This window comes from Argopecten irradians, chromosome 4 (genome assembly GCF_041381155.1).
Source record: "Argopecten irradians isolate NY chromosome 4, Ai_NY, whole genome shotgun sequence".
Taxonomy (NCBI): domain Eukaryota; kingdom Metazoa; phylum Mollusca; class Bivalvia; order Pectinida; family Pectinidae; genus Argopecten; species Argopecten irradians.
Window position 1 is genome coordinate 31,224,248 of NC_091137.1, and position 16,690 is coordinate 31,240,937.

At 37.9% G+C, this 16,690-nt stretch overlaps 1 protein-coding gene across 3 annotated transcripts in view; it reads left to right on the forward strand.

Moving 5' to 3' along the window:
- Positions 1-16,690, forward strand: part of LOC138321279 (uncharacterized) — a 31,627-nt gene that overhangs the window by 13,799 nt on the left and 1,138 nt on the right. Inside the window, exons 1-12 of one of the 3 annotated variants that reach the window (XM_069264840.1) lie at positions 161-362; positions 9,876-10,012; positions 10,479-10,672; positions 10,956-11,387; positions 11,898-12,086; positions 12,210-12,320; positions 12,697-12,828; positions 13,571-13,740; positions 13,857-13,899; positions 14,247-14,404; positions 14,764-14,952; positions 15,064-16,123. In XM_069264840.1, the coding sequence (XP_069120941.1) occupies positions 319-362; positions 9,876-10,012; positions 10,479-10,672; positions 10,956-11,387; positions 11,898-12,086; positions 12,210-12,320; positions 12,697-12,828; positions 13,571-13,740; positions 13,857-13,899; positions 14,247-14,404; positions 14,764-14,952; positions 15,064-16,123 (2,859 nt within the window). In that variant the 5' untranslated portion in view covers positions 161-318. Of the gene's footprint in view, positions 1-160; positions 363-4,881; positions 6,049-9,875; positions 10,013-10,478; positions 10,673-10,955; positions 11,388-11,897; positions 12,087-12,209; positions 12,321-12,696; positions 12,829-13,570; positions 13,741-13,856; positions 13,900-14,246; positions 14,405-14,763; positions 14,953-15,063; positions 16,124-16,690 lie in introns of those variants that run through there. The other 2 variants (XM_069264839.1, XM_069264841.1) reach the window with 2 other exon arrangements.

Sequence of the window (16,690 nt, forward strand, 5' to 3'; positions counted from 1 at the left end):
GCCCCTTAAAAAGCCTATAGTGTTTCGGTGCCGTGTGACATATAACCTTTGAATGAGCAATCAGTTCGATCTACAATCGCTTTGTCGTGTGGTAAAGGCTATCGATCTGGTAATGGGAGATAACTCTAGCGGAGCGGAATCCTGTGTTGTGTGGTAGAGTATATAGTATGATATTGTTTGTGGAGTGTCGGCTGTGTGTGTGTTGTCGGGTGAAGAACCTGCGACAGGTACTTGTTATATCTATATATCCCCACATCTCTGATACGGATATTTGACATTGGATTTAGCCGTCAAATCGATCTGGATTATTGGGTCACAATGTCTAGTATTAGTAGTGGCAGTTCTTCAGACCTCAGCCAAATGTAAGTACTCCCGTCTGGTATCGTGTTCAATTTGTAACTTATATGTACCTATTGGTTATATATGCGAGTTGCATTTAAATGGCATATTGTTCAAATCTTTGGAAATACACAATAGGGAGAATATTACATCGAGCAGACATGTGGTAGATGATTTACTTAGGGTGTAAAATTTGGTTGAGAATAGAAAGATGGACAGATGAGGATCTAGAACTTAACCGCGCCCTGGCATCTAACACAGGGCGGAAAATTATTTAAGTGTAAACTTGTGTCACTGTAACTCATGCCATTCGATCATTGCCACAAGGAAACGTATTAAGGATAAATATCTACACGGTTTATTAATTTTAATGACTAATGTTTGACATTTTCACGGTTTAATGAATGGCAAGCAGTGTGAGCTTGTATTTCTATATTTTGTTCCGTGTCATTTGTGTTCTTACCGATACATATGTCGAAAAACGATTGAAAATTGCACAACTGCTTCCGTGAAGCCATTAGAATTAACAAAAACAAAACAAAAAACAAAAGAATTACACAGGCGGACAAAGTAGATGGATAAATTGGGCTGTCGTTAAGCCTGGTGTGGATTCATCAATCAAATCACTGTGACCTCGGATCTATACTGTGTACAGGTGTTGAATCTAAGAGGTATATATATCTGTGACAACTTCGCTAAACATACATATGAATTGCTCCATAAATCAGTTAATCTCTATTATGTGGTTAGCACATATGTAGTGTACATCATTACATGTAAATCTAGTGAAATTACTTGCCTTTTGGAACGTGTGCACACATGTACGCACGGTCTAAGTATGTATATATCTAATGTGGCTGATGTTTCTACCAGTTTTTATGCAATATACATGTAGGTTTTTAATTATAGAGAGAAAAAAAGTTAGGGACAAAGCGTCCATTCGGAGTTTCCGTAAAAACCTATAAAGCTCATATAATGATATAAATTGATTTGGGATAGCTTTTTGAAAGGGTATAATGAATATTGTTCGGATGTCCTTTTAACTAGCAAAACAAAACTCCAGTGCATGGAATTGAGTTAATGGGTTTAAAAACCTCATCAACCTGGGTCCAAACAAATACAAAGTTCCCATGACAACTATTTATTATGCAATCAGTTCACCAAATGACAATATTCATGCCGCAATACAATATATAGCAAAAGCTTATTTTGTAAATTAAAGTTTTACTAGTCTATTACCCAAACCAATTAAACGAGTTTAAACCCGACGATAGTAGATCATCATGACATTGACTTTTAACTCGTCAGAGAATCAGTATAAGACTAGGGATACAACCAGTTTAATGTGTAAGCATAAAATACAAGAATATAAACGAGCAATTTCACGGATTACCGAATAAAATATAAATGTTTTCAACAAAAGAATTTGCCGATTTGAAACATTTCTATCTCAATAAATCGTTATTGTACATCATGTTACTTCATGGTGCGTGGATAATGAGCTACGTACAAAAGATGATATAAATATATACCAGGCCAGGATCACTGTTTGTAAGATACTGGACCGTATATACTGCATTGTCTACCTGTTGGGTTATAGCTATGTGTAATGTGTACAGAGGTGTATACTATATATCGGATAGTACTTTGACACATTTTAGAGCTATCCAACACTCCTGTTGTTGAGAACAAAAGATTTAAAGGGATTAAAGTGTCCTCATTGCTAAAGACCGTATCCATAAATCACCGCTTTAATGAACGATAGGCTGTCATATTAGCATTGACATAGACACTTGGACACACATATACGTCTTGGCTGATGTTTGTATATATGTATACACAGTGCAAAGGTTTTGTTTTCGTCGTTGATAAGGGAAGTAACTCTTTCTTCTTTGACATGCGATGTAGATGTAGTAGTGAATAATAGTAATGTGATATATGGTGTTTTGTTGTCGTCATCTGAAATAAATAATTAAGCTTGATTGATAAATAAATTGGCATTACATGTAGATTGGGATCCATTGAAGAAAGATGTCACATAACAATTTAATTTCTCAAAGTAAGAAATCATCAGAATTTAATTTTATTGTAAAACGATAGTTCTTTGTAATATCAATACTACTTTGAGCGTGTGTTATGTCATGAATGATGAAGTGCGATATCGAAAACCGACAATACAGGATAAAAGTTTCAAGACCTTCGTTTTGTGACGATGCAAAGTAAGGACTTACTGGAACCACTTCCATGGTGTTTTCACATGGCCACATGTATGTGTAACAGGAGAGGAGAATATGTAGCGGCCAGACCGGGATTCGAACCCGGGACCCTCATAATACTAGCCGAGTGCTCTACCGACTGAGCTACCTGGTCACCGATGATCGACCCAGTCCAATCCCGCTACACTCCTCCCTCCTTTCTCGAAGTCTTCGCCCTCGAAGACACACGAGACCCTTCCAAACACCACCACCGTGGGTTATTTAGTTGGGCGCCAATTCTGTAACAGGAGAGGAGAAAATGTAGCGGCCAGACCGGGATTCGAACCCGGGACCCTCAGAATACTAGCCGAGTGCTCTACCGACTGAGCTACCTGGTCACCGATGATCGACCCAGTCCAATCCCGCTACACTTGTACAGAGTTGTGGAGAGCTATGTTCACGACGATTTCCGCACGTTTATGATATGTGTAGAGTCATTACAATGCTTAAATTATACTATACGTATTGTAGTTTCCCATTTTCATTGTGATTTGGTATGTTTCCTTGCGATAGCGGAACTCACGCCTGTTATACAGAGTCACTCTGCCGAATACATACAACACTAATGTCAATAACGGACATATAGCGCCTACAGAAAAGTTCGTCCTAAATATATAATATTAGACTCTAATAAAAAAAATCTCAATTATAGATTCTAGAGTATATCAAACAGGATTATAAAATCAAATCTTTATCATACCAGGCCGATCGCTCACACTTTATCATACCAGGCCGAACGCTTTTGGTACAAGGAACTTTAAAATTCGATGTCGCCTTAGCCGTGTTGTGATTGTGTTCGTATCATTTCCACTTGTCCTACCCTTCTGAGTTGAGACAGTTGTGTGGTCAAGATGTCAGACCATCCTATCACTGGCTAAGCGTGTGTTTGAGGTGTCAGACATCCTACTACTAGGCGTTTACATCACGGCGGTAGTCTATTGGATAAGATGATTTAGATTCTAGCCAAAGTCTCACACTCTCTGAGCCTCGGTAGTTGAGTGGGTGAGATGGTTTGAATTCTACCCCAAGTCTCCTATTTTCTCTGAGCAACGGTAACCACGGTAGGTGAGAAGCTTAGCATTCTACCGCTACAGCAATGGTAACATCTTGGATACATTTCCGGCAATCTTCGAAAGAAAAAAAAATCAAAAGATTGCTTGAAAATTCTCCATATGTTGCGATTGTCTGACATAGTGTCCCCAGTACTAAGATGTAGACCTTAGGTAACAGCATCCTGTTGCCGCTTCAATGGTCGCCTAATGGAGCATGACAGGACAAAATGGACTAGATTCATGTCACTTTATTAAGCATTATCAAAGAAAAACGAAAATTTCTCTGACACTTTCACCCACTTTCTGTAATGGATTTTAACGAGCCCTTTGATATTGTAGTCATGTCAAACTCAGTGAAGCGTGTGACCATGAACAACAATGCCAACAGACTTTAATGTGATATATGAAACCATGAACATCTGAAACGGAGTGTACGGTATGTGGAAGGGCAGAGGTCATTGTTTTTCAGAAGCCTTTTTGTAGTACTGTGTGGGTTCTGTGGCGGTACGTTAGTGGCAATGAAGGACTAACTCGTACCCGTTGAGTTGTTCAGGAGCAATTGCTATACGTATGTGAACCTTATTGCAGATCAGAGAGCCATTTCATTGAATTCTTGACTTCCCTTCTACTCCAAAACAATATCATAACTGTTCTTAACAAATTTTGTCTTAATTTGGTAAATCTCTGTTAACTTTCATAAGTTCCCAAGCTGTATTTAGTAACTGAAAAAAATCAACGTTGACGAATCCGAAAGCACATGATTGATATATGTCAAATGCGAATGAGGAGAATAATTTTAGCGTTAAGGGTATAAGTTACAGTTATGTGTTTATCCTATAGATTACTTTCTAATTAAAGTCTTGTTTGACATTAAGTTCATACACTAGTTTTAAGATGTCGTGCTGAAAAAGATTCAACAAACAATGTACATACTGTTTTCCTGACATAGTTTCCAGTAAGTATTAGGGCCTCCCTACCGTATAATTACCTACTTTTAAATTCATCTCCATCGTCCTGCCTATGTCTCTGCAGACAAGATACAAATCTGGCAGACGGTCTCCAATCCGAACTATCAAACGGAAGTAGTCAACTGCGGGGTTTAAAAGACACGTTTGACATAAGGTCACAAATAGGTAGCGCGATATACTTGAACGGTATAGGATTATGAGATATTTTTGATAGATATAAAAAGAGTACTTGACGCGGACAATACGGGATCTGATTTGTTTGTACTCTCACCAGGCAGATTAAAATACTGGTACTGTATAACGAGCAGGGGTAGAGACCCCGGGGTATGTGGATCACTTGTGGAACCCTTTACAACGGTATTGGAGCATACTTTCACACAAAACAGTTCACATTTGGTATCATTCAGTCGGACAGAGATTTACCGACTTCTCTGGGATTAGGCTCGTCCTGTCGTTGGTGGTCAGTTTAAATTTCTTCTCTGGACGGTATGGTTAGCGGAGTTTGTGTGACAGTTTGACGATCGCCGTGAAGGGGTCACTGGTCAGATTGACGTGGGAATTAAGCTGTTAATTCACACTTGCGGGCATGTGATAGCCGCATTTTATATGGACACATCGCTTTCTATATCGTGTATGTGTTTGTTTGAAAATCTCTTAGTTTGCAAACACTCATGGGGTCACCGCGGCGACACGAGGGCTCCCATACAATGTACTACGTAAAGCCTGTCGGATACGGGGAGGGGCAAGGTGTAGTGTATAAACGGCGTTTTTAATATGTGACACTTGCTTAGGCCATGACATGTCTATATCTTGTCATTAATTTGTTCAGGTGAATAAGTTAGAGAAGTGACAAATTAAAACATCACCCGAATTTAACTTTCTCCTGATAAACTATGGATTTAGGGCGTGCCGCATCAGTGAAAACATGCTGATTACGGCGGAATGTAAGCCAGTATGCGTGTCATGGAGGTATTATTTGGATCAAACTACAGCGGTGTTTGCGGATTTAGCTACATTTGTACTTTATATACAATGCGAAATATGAATTTAGTTAAAATACAAAGGCTAACACAAAAGGAGCAGTGTACCTTGAGTTTATATAGAGGCAATACATACCCAGCCATCCGTACCTACATCAGTCATAAAACCGTCACAAGGAAAGGACGACTGACACTTCACGGAAAAGTTCCGAACTGACACCTCACGGAAAACTTATCAGGATGGTCAAACTACTGATGTGAGCGAAGGGGACAGTCCTATTGTTACAGTCCCACACCAATTTTACATAAAGTTTGGATTTAGTTCTGTTTTATGATTTGTGAAAATGCAATCGATAATGAGGTACCTCCGATACACGTGCATGATGGAAAACGAGGAATACGCACGCTTTGGACCTAAGTATAGGAGAAAACTGCCTCAGTCGACCGATAGCAGGTTTGTACCTCTTTTAGGAAAACTGTTGTTATATGTTGTGCAAAAAGACGGGATGAACAACGAGTTATTGACTACATTGGATTTTAGTTGTGCATGAGCTAATATCAATATTGGGCACCGAAATCATGACATGTTATACTCTCAACATCCCACTAGTAAACGTAATACCATGTAGTGAAGCCGTTAATTGTTGTCTGGCCCTGGTGAACTATTCCATAGCATGTTGTGTATGGAGTATTGAGCCTTACAATAATTAATAACAGGCCCCAGTTTCATAAACATTCCCATAGGAAAGCATTATAAAAGTAACGGAAACATCTGAAGTTAAGGAGTTTTCTTGAAAACCTTTAATGCTTTCCTAGGGAGAATTAAAGTTAAGGAATTCCTTAAATTTAAGGAGTGTTCATGAAACTGGGCCAGTTTAACGGGTAATAAAAGTGTTATTGTCATCAGTTTATAGTAATGCCAGGTTAATAGATGCACTTAGAGGTGAATTGAAGTTTCTAGGAGTATTTAAGACTTCCTCCTTCCCACAAACAACGGAATTTTTGCCATCTCTAGAAACGATGACGTTGTTGAAGCCAGAGCCCAACACATTTTTACTCACTTCAAGGTGAGTATGTTCACGAATTGTCTGTTGGCGAAACCGAATGTGAAATATACGAAAAGTAGTATAACGGCAAAAACAATACACGATTTGCAAAATGGAATAACTTTTTTTTTGTTTCAGTGAAATGTGTTTTGATGTTTTAAGATAAAAAAATCTTGTTTTGGGATTTTATTTACATCAAGCGTGCTTTTAGTGAAGTAACAAGTGATTATGGGTTTAAAACAAACAAACATCATATTCAGTTCAAAAGTTTGTTTTATACAAATACATTTATAATTTCAAATATGGTTCGCATTGCGAACAGGATACAGAATTGTACTCATTTTTAGTAAAACCATATTATCAAAGAAATAGCATGCAATGGAACAATGCATGTATGTTCCCGATAACGCGGAATCCAGAACATACGAGGCAAAGAAGTAATCCTAACCGATTGTATTATAATAAACACAAAAGCGATGTGTCAATTCGAGGGGCGCTGTCACTGGTGAAAAACAATCAAGAGAGAGAAACGCTGTCATGCAACATTTCCTGGATCAGTTTGCATTCCAGTTGTCAAACGCATGCCGCTATTATTCAAAGTTTTACTCACACGTCACAGGTTCACCAGATAGCGCTTATCAGATACGTGATAAAGACTGGGGAAGTTCGCCCTATTGTTTTGTGGGGGAAAGGAATCCTTAAGGAAACACACCAGAAACAATGAATTTACTGAGTGGCACACACCGAAACAATGTTCATATTTCTTCTGTTTACTGATAATCAAAACTGTTTCACGTGAATCACCGAAGAAGTATTCATTCGATAATAATCAGTTAGGTATATATACGCGCAATACGGCAAATGTCGTGGTGATTTACATTTTTAATTTCCAAACTTATTTACATGTTCTATAACTGATAAACTTTATTAATTAATTACAGTAGTTATGTTTCGGTGATTTTAAATTGAAATAGTAATGAACGCAAGCAAGTTTAAGGTTAATTGCATTTTTGTAAACACCTGGTTGACAAGGTTCCACGCAGTGATCCAAAGAATACCTCTGAAATACAAAAAAGGTACATTGTATTCGTTCATGCAATAAAAAAAAATGTGCAATTATAATTCGTAAATATCCATGACTTGCTAAACTTTGTCACCAGGATTTCCATTAAACTTATGGTTAAATGTTTATTTTGTTTAATATTGCAAACTATTGTGTTGGTGAAATATTGAAAACAAAAGTTTTATACCATGTCTAAATGGACCAAATTCACTCCATCATTCACTCATTGAAAACTACTTATTTTACCAAATCTGTGGTTGAAGCTTTGTGTATGTCATAATGAAACCAAATTGACATTCCCTTCCACCCGCCCTTCATTTCTAGACCGCAGTGACCAGACATTCTACCACCAGCGCTCCCTCATCTTCGGTATAGCCAAGGCCTCTGATTACGTTACATTTCTAACGTGATCACAATCCTAACGTGATCACAATCCTAACGTGATCACACTCCTAACGTCATCAGAAGCCTTGGCTGGCGAAGTTGGCGCTCCCTCAATCTCTTTACCTCGACGAGTCACTTTTTTAAACATTACGTCGTCGTCGACGTTGCATGAGAAATCAGAAGTTCTTCAGCGTCGTAAATCTAATATTATTGAATTGTTCTATCGTTGGAGATGGCAGAGTGGTTGAAACATGTGCACATACAGTGTACATGCAACTTTGAGTTCGAAGAAAAAGACTGGCATATATCTGGGACAGTTGCTAAGAATTTGTCGTAAAATAGCAGTCTTTTTTCGGGAACTCTAGCTTTCCCTCATTTTTCAAGTTTGACACGTCTAAATTGGCTATAGTTTATAAGAGGTGTAATAGAATTGAACCAGACTAAGGTTATAAAAACATGTTAAAATATCGAGATTGTATCATATTATGGGGAAGGGGATATTATTCAAAGTTGGTTGTTTAATATAAGGCCACATAGTTTGAGCTACAAAGGCCACCACAGTTTTCACTTAACACTGTTTATAGTTTCATTCTGAATACATAGGTATTCACCCATGAAACGCTAGTGTATAGCGAATACACCTACCGGTTTTTTGTTGCGAAAACACTATTTGCAATTCGCATGAGCAATCTCAACTTTTTATAATGATTAAAAGAAAACTTGAGGGCCACCCTTGAAATCAATTTGCACCAATTCTAACTTTTTAATGAATACGTATGTTCTCATCAAAATACATCGTTAAAAACAAATCAAAGGTATGAGAAAATCATCCCTGGAGTCGGTGTAGATTGTATCAGTTCTTCTACTTGTAACCGGTGAGCGGTGTACATAGACATCTAGTGTTGTTGGGATGTGTATCACTGATATACAGTGATTCTGTGACATCTATCTCATTGATTTGAATTCTTCAAATTCCGGTAGCGTTTTTACAATAAGACTTTGGGATTACAAATACACGAGGGGCGTTACGGCGGTGAATAGCTAGTCCCTTCAGTAAACATAAGCCCCAGGAGCAGGCCGCCACCTCGGGAAAGGTACTCAGTGTCGTGATATCTGGTTAATAAATAGGCAGATTGTCAAGGGGTCAATGCAAAAGCAATTTATCATGTGAAGGCGAGATTTATTTTCGTCAAGATTTCATATTCTGTAGTAGAATATCTGTTTGTTTACAATATCGGTAGGACCCCAGTAAGTCGTGGTCGAGTGATGTAGCACAAATCTGGTATTCTTCTATAGTATACACGGGTACACTTCATGCCGGAACAGCAATGTTTGACAACTGTTGGTTACTTATTCAGAAGACTTTACCACATCGGTAACCTGATAGAATTGAATGCGTTGTTGTAAATTGTACCTTCCCACATTACCTAGTATAATATGCATAACAAGAGATTACATTACCTTGTCTTTGTATACTACGCAAACTTAATATTTTAGCGAGCATCTTATTGCAGTATTTCAGCAATTGCAGCATTACAGCGTATGCTTTTGAAATTCAAGTACTCTAAATTTAACTTATACATTTTGCATCATCATTGTTCCCAATATTGAATTAAAACTGGTAGGTATGCCTTGTCATCATTAATCATTAGTTTCCCTTATGGCCTAAGCCTCCAGCAGTTGGAGCTTCTTCATTCACAGTATAAATGAAAATATTATGAAATAATATAGAACACGAACGTGTGCGATATACCTTGTCATTGTTAACTGTACCTTTCCCTTCCACAGTCTCCTGCACACATCTTCCAGCAGTCGGAGCTCCCTCAGTCCTGACTCCAGTTTTGACGCCTTCCTCAGATCACACACTGGTAACGCCATGGACCCGTACATGGCCTCCCTGGACGATAATCCCGAGGCTCTGTTTGGTGGGTACATCTTACAAACAGAATAAGACTATAAACCAACTTTCTTTCTCGTGCGATTTGTTTTCGCGATTTAGGTAAATTCGCAAAACATTTCTCCGCGAAATAGATTTCTTCTATAATTTGTACACAATTACATTGAAAGATAATTCCAACCAATTCTAAATCCGCGAATACATTGAAACGGAAATCTAGAAATTTATTAGACTCTTGGTTTACAATGATAAGAATACATAATAAGCAGTTAACATATAGTCAAATGGGCGTATTAATTACATGAGTATAACATATAGTCCAATAAGCGTATCGATTAAATGAGTCACAACTTCCTAATCAAAGGTGACCATTTTACACTCGTGCTTAATATATCGACACATATTAACTTGACAGAAAAATCGTCTTTCTGTGATCCATAGTGATAACAACCATGGTTCCGTCATGACAGAAGTTGTTCTTTTCGTCATTGCAGACATCCTCACCATACAGTCTATGCATGAACGATATTCTGACTCTGAAAAAACGGAAGTGAGTAATGAAAGCTTCGGTGATGTTGCCTTGGTGACGGACAAGGATTTTGAGAATTTTGTGCGTGAATTTCCAATTGATGATAGTATATCTGAATGTTTTGCCGCCAACAAGTTCGATATAACAGCTACTACTGTGGTAGGTACATTTTAATTGACTTCAATATTCCAAGAAAATAATACTAAAACGACTCTGGAGATTGTCGAATTTTTCCATGTGAATTTACTATTGTCGTTGAATCATATTAATTTGCAATATTGTTTTTGTTTCTTGTTCTTTACTTTATAAAAACTTTAGAAAATATTTGCTCTTTCTTTATCGGTTTCGATTTAAGATGACAGCGTTCTTAGCGCATCAGAATTGTTATTACAATATATCATTTTAATACAGACAAACTCAAAATAAAAATGTCTCTTTACAGAATTCGGCTTACAGACAGCCCCAACCACGGCCAAATAAACTGAAGAAGAAACACATTCCTAATGGTACCCATGACAACCATATATTGAGTGACGATGATTCCAAGTCAAGCGATTCTAAGAAATCTAAACTTGGAAACCTGTTTCATCGTAAACCAAAGGTCAAAGATCAACAAAAGAGCATTCACGCTGTCGACAGCCAGAACGGAGGTCAGGGAGGCGAGACAGCAGTAGGGGTCAAGGTTACACGAGAAGAGACGTCACGTAGTCAGAGTTCTCCACGAAAATTACCGCCCCTCCCTAAAATAAAGGGAGGATCTTCTGCTGGATCCACTAAAGGGTCAACAGACTCCAGAAGGTCAAAGTCGTCTTCACAGCAGGAGATGAAGTACTGGTTCACAATCATTGACGCAGAGGACGATGAAGATAAAATTGTAAGTAAGACATTCTATATAGATGATGAATGAGTAATGATATTTTAGATATGCTTGGGTAGACAATTTACAGTGCTACCTCCTGAAGAAAAATAAGGACATATTGCACACACTATCACTGATTCAAGTATAATGATACCGTTGTCCTCTGTGAAAAATAATAATTTTAAAATGTTTGTCATTGTTGATTCTGAGCTGGTATTTCTCAGCAAATGGATTGTATCCAAAGGTAATCATCAAGTATCCTTCGAGCGATATTTATACATTTATTCTGATAAAAACATCGCCGCGTTTTATCTTGCCCTTGCAGTGGTTTAAGAGAGTTCGTGATGTAATTTACACAACTACATTATATATAGTATTTTATTCTGATTAACTGCTTAGTCATTTCTATCGATTTTGACATTGTTGAAGAATCTCAAGTTTTCAGCTTTTTGTACGTTTTTTGTCGGACACAAAGATAAATATTTTCGAGAAATGTTATACATGAAACAATTTTTAATTGTTAAGATCCAGACACTATCTTCCTGGCCAATGGAAAGGCTGAGGAAACTAAGAGATGGACAAGGAAATACGCTTCTTCACAGGGCAGCAATGGTGGACAAAACTAAAGTTATAACCGAACTTGGAGCAAGGTTTCCGGAGCTAATATACGACCTCAACTACGACCGACTTTCTTCTCTAGATGTATCCGTACAGGTAAAAAATAAATTATGAAATACGTTCTGGTGTTTATGTTATAGTAGAATGGAATTAATAACTAAAATCCTCCGTGGTGTTTTTTTCTAATTGTCAAATGTTTTCTCTCTTCCATAACAAAAGTGTGGGAAATCGATGGCAATGAATGCCCTATTAAGACTACAGTACGGAGATGAGGCGCCACCTGGTGAGAGAGTCGGTAAACTGTTAGAGGTGGCAACCAAGAAAGGAGAGGTTTGTTAATTTATATTGTTAAAATATGTCTATGTATATTGCAATAATGCAATGCTGCCGCATATGAAAATGGCTCAGACCATATTTTTCAATATATTATGTAATATAGTACACACTCGTCGACATACTGAAAACCGCCATATTTTCACAGCGACTTATTTTCGCGTTTTCATACCTTGACGCCATCTCCAAAGGGAGTTAATAACGCACTGTTTTACCTTAACGTTAGTTGAATTTTTTCGTGGCGATTTATTTTTAAATAAGTGGGTTTACAATCTAATGGAGTTGCACTGCATTACGTATTCTGATATTACTGTCATCTCCGCCATTTAAGAACCTTGGCGAAATAAATACACCTGTTTGTTCTCATTAAAAGTGCGGATGCCTTGAAAGACTACTAGGCTTTCTGCCCAGGGAAGAGGGAGGCGAATTGGTCCTACCAAAGAACAGTAGCGGTGATACCGCAGCTCACATCGCCGCTGCAAACGGTCATGTTACATGTTTGCACGTATGTACAAAGTTTATTCCTTAAAATGTCACTTTACCAACTGTGTATGTAAAGTAATGTTTTATCAAAGATAGTTTTCATTTTATTGATTTTCTTATATGTTTATGATAATTTGTGTTTATTCGTAAATATATATGTTTAATTAACACAAAAAGTATAATAAAATAATTTATTTTGCCTTTGGTGCATGCGAAATAGGTATTTCATTGCATATAGGGTATAGTGACACGGATTTTTTTCGGGATGCAATTAATTATTTCTTTACATTTTTAACTTAAAGTAAACTTAGAAGCTCAAACTTTTCAATGGTGGTAATGGTGTAAGTAACTTTTATAACTGAAGAAAAATACTAAATCGTTTGATCATGTTTTTGATAGTGGAAAAAATACCATTTGTCAGCGATGGAGTATCTTTAAGTTCTGCATTTTACACAATCGGCGTCAATAAAAAGCTTATTGATATGCAGTCTAATTGAAACTCGGTCAGATTTTCTTGCTGTCATCTTTCCGACAGTAACTTCCGATCACTTAATATAATAATATTCGTGGTAATGAGGTGATGGTAAAAACAAAAATGTTTCCATGGAATCAGCAAACTTTACGATAGATAACTTAAAAATAAGTTTGAAATCATTTACAAAATATGAATTGATTGAACAACATTTCAATCCTGAACAAACATCTGGTCGACAGGCTTAATTCACTATAGTGAATACTAAAATGGGTACTTTCATTTGGAATAGGTGATGATTGAGCATGGTTACTCAGGATGGACAGAGAACGCTGAAGGTTTACACCCCATGCATGTGGCCGTACACCACAATCAGATGGCATGTTACCACTTCTTCCTACTCCATCAGTGTTGCAAGTGTTTGCTGCGTGGTCACAGGGCGGACGGCCTTACTGTCAAGAGGTGAGTCCTTCATTACAATCAGCCGGAATTATCAAATTGTGTAGCATTCTATTTCAAAATTTTGCCTTCAAATAATTGATGAAAATCTTTATGTTGTCTTGGTCGTTCTGTTTCAGAGTTCAGTCGAGCAGGATGAGTACTCAGAGTGCCATAGAACAGGTAACCTATTTTGCTTAAAAAACGAATCTCAATTTTTATTGCATCACAGTGGATAATAAGTCAGGTACTATTTCACCCCCATTCTATTTAAAGTGAACTTCATTATCATAATAATTCTGTTGGAAATTGAATATGATATCCCCGTTGTTAAGCAAGGGATCCATTATCCATCGTCTTTGACCAAAACGAACTAACAAGTTTAAATATAATACTTTTTCTAATAGTTTATTAGAGTCTTTGTTTTGGCGTGGTACTAAATAAAGAACTAATTTGTTGACAGGAATCTTCGATTCTGAACAAATCTATCCCATATCTATTTGATTATTAACAATTTGATGAATTTACAGCTAGAACAGCGTCTTATCCGCCACCAGAAGAACGTGCTGGACACGTTGACCAACAGTGCGGAAACACAACTGACCATCACCGATAGTCTGGCTAGTATATACGGAAAGTTGGAGGCGTTGTTAGACGGCATGGGCGCTGACAAAGGGGGACAACTCAGGTAAGGTCTGCGCTCAAGGAAACTACAATGTTTCATTGGTTTAACAAGATGTACTATATAGAAACGCCAATAATATAGTTATTTAAAATTTAAAGATGCAATACAGAGTTGCTTCCTCATGAATTACCGTGCACCAGTTTATCTGATACATGTAGATACAGATGTAGAAATCCATATAGCAGCTTTGCACGTACCGATTGCTTTCCTGATAACGCCCTATTTGAATGGTGTTTGATAAATACTTTACTGTCCTATTCCCTTCCATACAGTGCACACAGTTGCAAATGCCATACATTGTATCCTTATGCAGCACTAATACCAATAAGTAATCCTAATCCAAATTCTGACACCATTTACAGGACACAGTTGGACAACATCCGGGCTGAAGGAGAACGACTGCAGGACCTGTTTGAGTTTTCTCCCTTGACCAGTACGAGTGAACTCCTATCAAAAGTGCTGAATGATTTCTCTCAGCTCTCGATAGAGTCTGATCGGTCAGAGGGAGAAACCGAGGCCGCACATCAGGAACCATCTCCAACTTTATTCTTGTGAGTTATAGTAAATAATTCATTGAAGTGGGAAACGCATTCATTTAATTAACTGGCAATTAACGATTTAATACGTTTTCATTTTAATGTATACCCATGCTTATTTTTTAGATCAAAAGTTGCTGAAGAGGTCCAGAAAATTTTACCGTCCAGCAAAAATATCCCTAGTGACGTCGACAGCATCATCAACACAATTTTATCAAGTCCTGACATTAATGCGAACTGTCAAACTAAAACACCGTCACCTTTGTATGTAACAAATGTCGTAGAAACTGCTAAGCCTGCAGAAAAATGCGAGGTGAAATCAGAAGAGCCAGTTAATTTGACAGCGGAAGTGCAAGTTGATAAAGTTAAACCAAGAGAAAAGGAGGTGAAATTCTCCAGTGTCTTACCTACAAATCGCCCACCAGATCCACAACGGGAGAGACAATTAGTTGTGCGAGATACCCCTATGTATGCCGATAGGTACAACTCACGGCAGCTACAAAACAGGATGTTCCCTCGTGCCGACCAAGAGTCGGTTTGTTCGAACACGTTAACGCTGACTTCCGGTATAACTGGAACAGAACACACGTCAGATTGGACATCACGTGTTGATACACTCAGTGCTGAATCGACAGATTCCGAATCTGACTGGTGGGAAGACTCACGACGTAGTGCTCCTAGATGGCGTCACAGAAGAGCAGATGATGAGGACGATGAGGAGGAGGACTATTATGATGAAGATGATACATTTTCCAATAATATAGTGCTTAACCTTGAGAATGAGGATGCATCAGACGATGTGCTGCGGGAACATCGTCTTGCAGAGCACCTCAAAGCAGTGAAGCGATTTAACACAGAACGGACTGACTTGGTGGAAACTGTTGTCACTGCTAGTGGGAGGAGACTCGGGGGTCGGGCTAGACCTGATCCGTCCTATATACACAATCCCGATCCCCGCCTTAGTCACCACCGATATATGCAGCAAAGTGCCAAAACAGATTCACTGCGCAACCAGAAGTTAAAAGAACGACAGCGGTCAAAGATAAAATTATTTAGTGAAGAGGATATCCAGCGACCTAGTGAAATGAAACAATCAGATTTTCTGGACAGTTACGGACGGGCAGGTGGAGAGTTCCAGCGAACCACAGACAAACATGAGAAACGATGGGACGAAGTATCGTTAACAGTAAGTATTATCTATTATTTTAATGTTTTTTATTGAAATGTAATATATATTCCATAGCATTTCCAGCATCACTTAAACGCAATAATATCAAACGCTGCAGTATTCAGCAATTATTACATCCTAATTACAGTCAGTTAAGGCCATTTAACGACGGACTCCCCTGTGCGCAGTGTGTAACGTGTGTTGATGTATGTATGTACTGGGAGGCTGCGGTGTAATCGCGTTTTCTTTTCGTGGCAATAATGCAAACTTCTGCCCATTTAATAATATATCACCTCACAACACATTCCATCCGATCACAAACTGACAAAGGGCAAATTAGACTAGGTACTTGCCTACCTGTAGGACAGATTATTAAATATGAAGTAAATCTATAAAATATAAATGCAAAACACTAAATATGAATATTCAGTTATTGAATATTGCATTGCAGCGTTTGTCATTCAAACACAATTGGTGAAACGATTGTGGTTTTATAATACCCCGTGATCGTTATGTTGTACGCGTGATCGTATCACACAGATGTTAAGCCCTTTTTATGCCGTTATTGCTGCTTAGACATTTCAT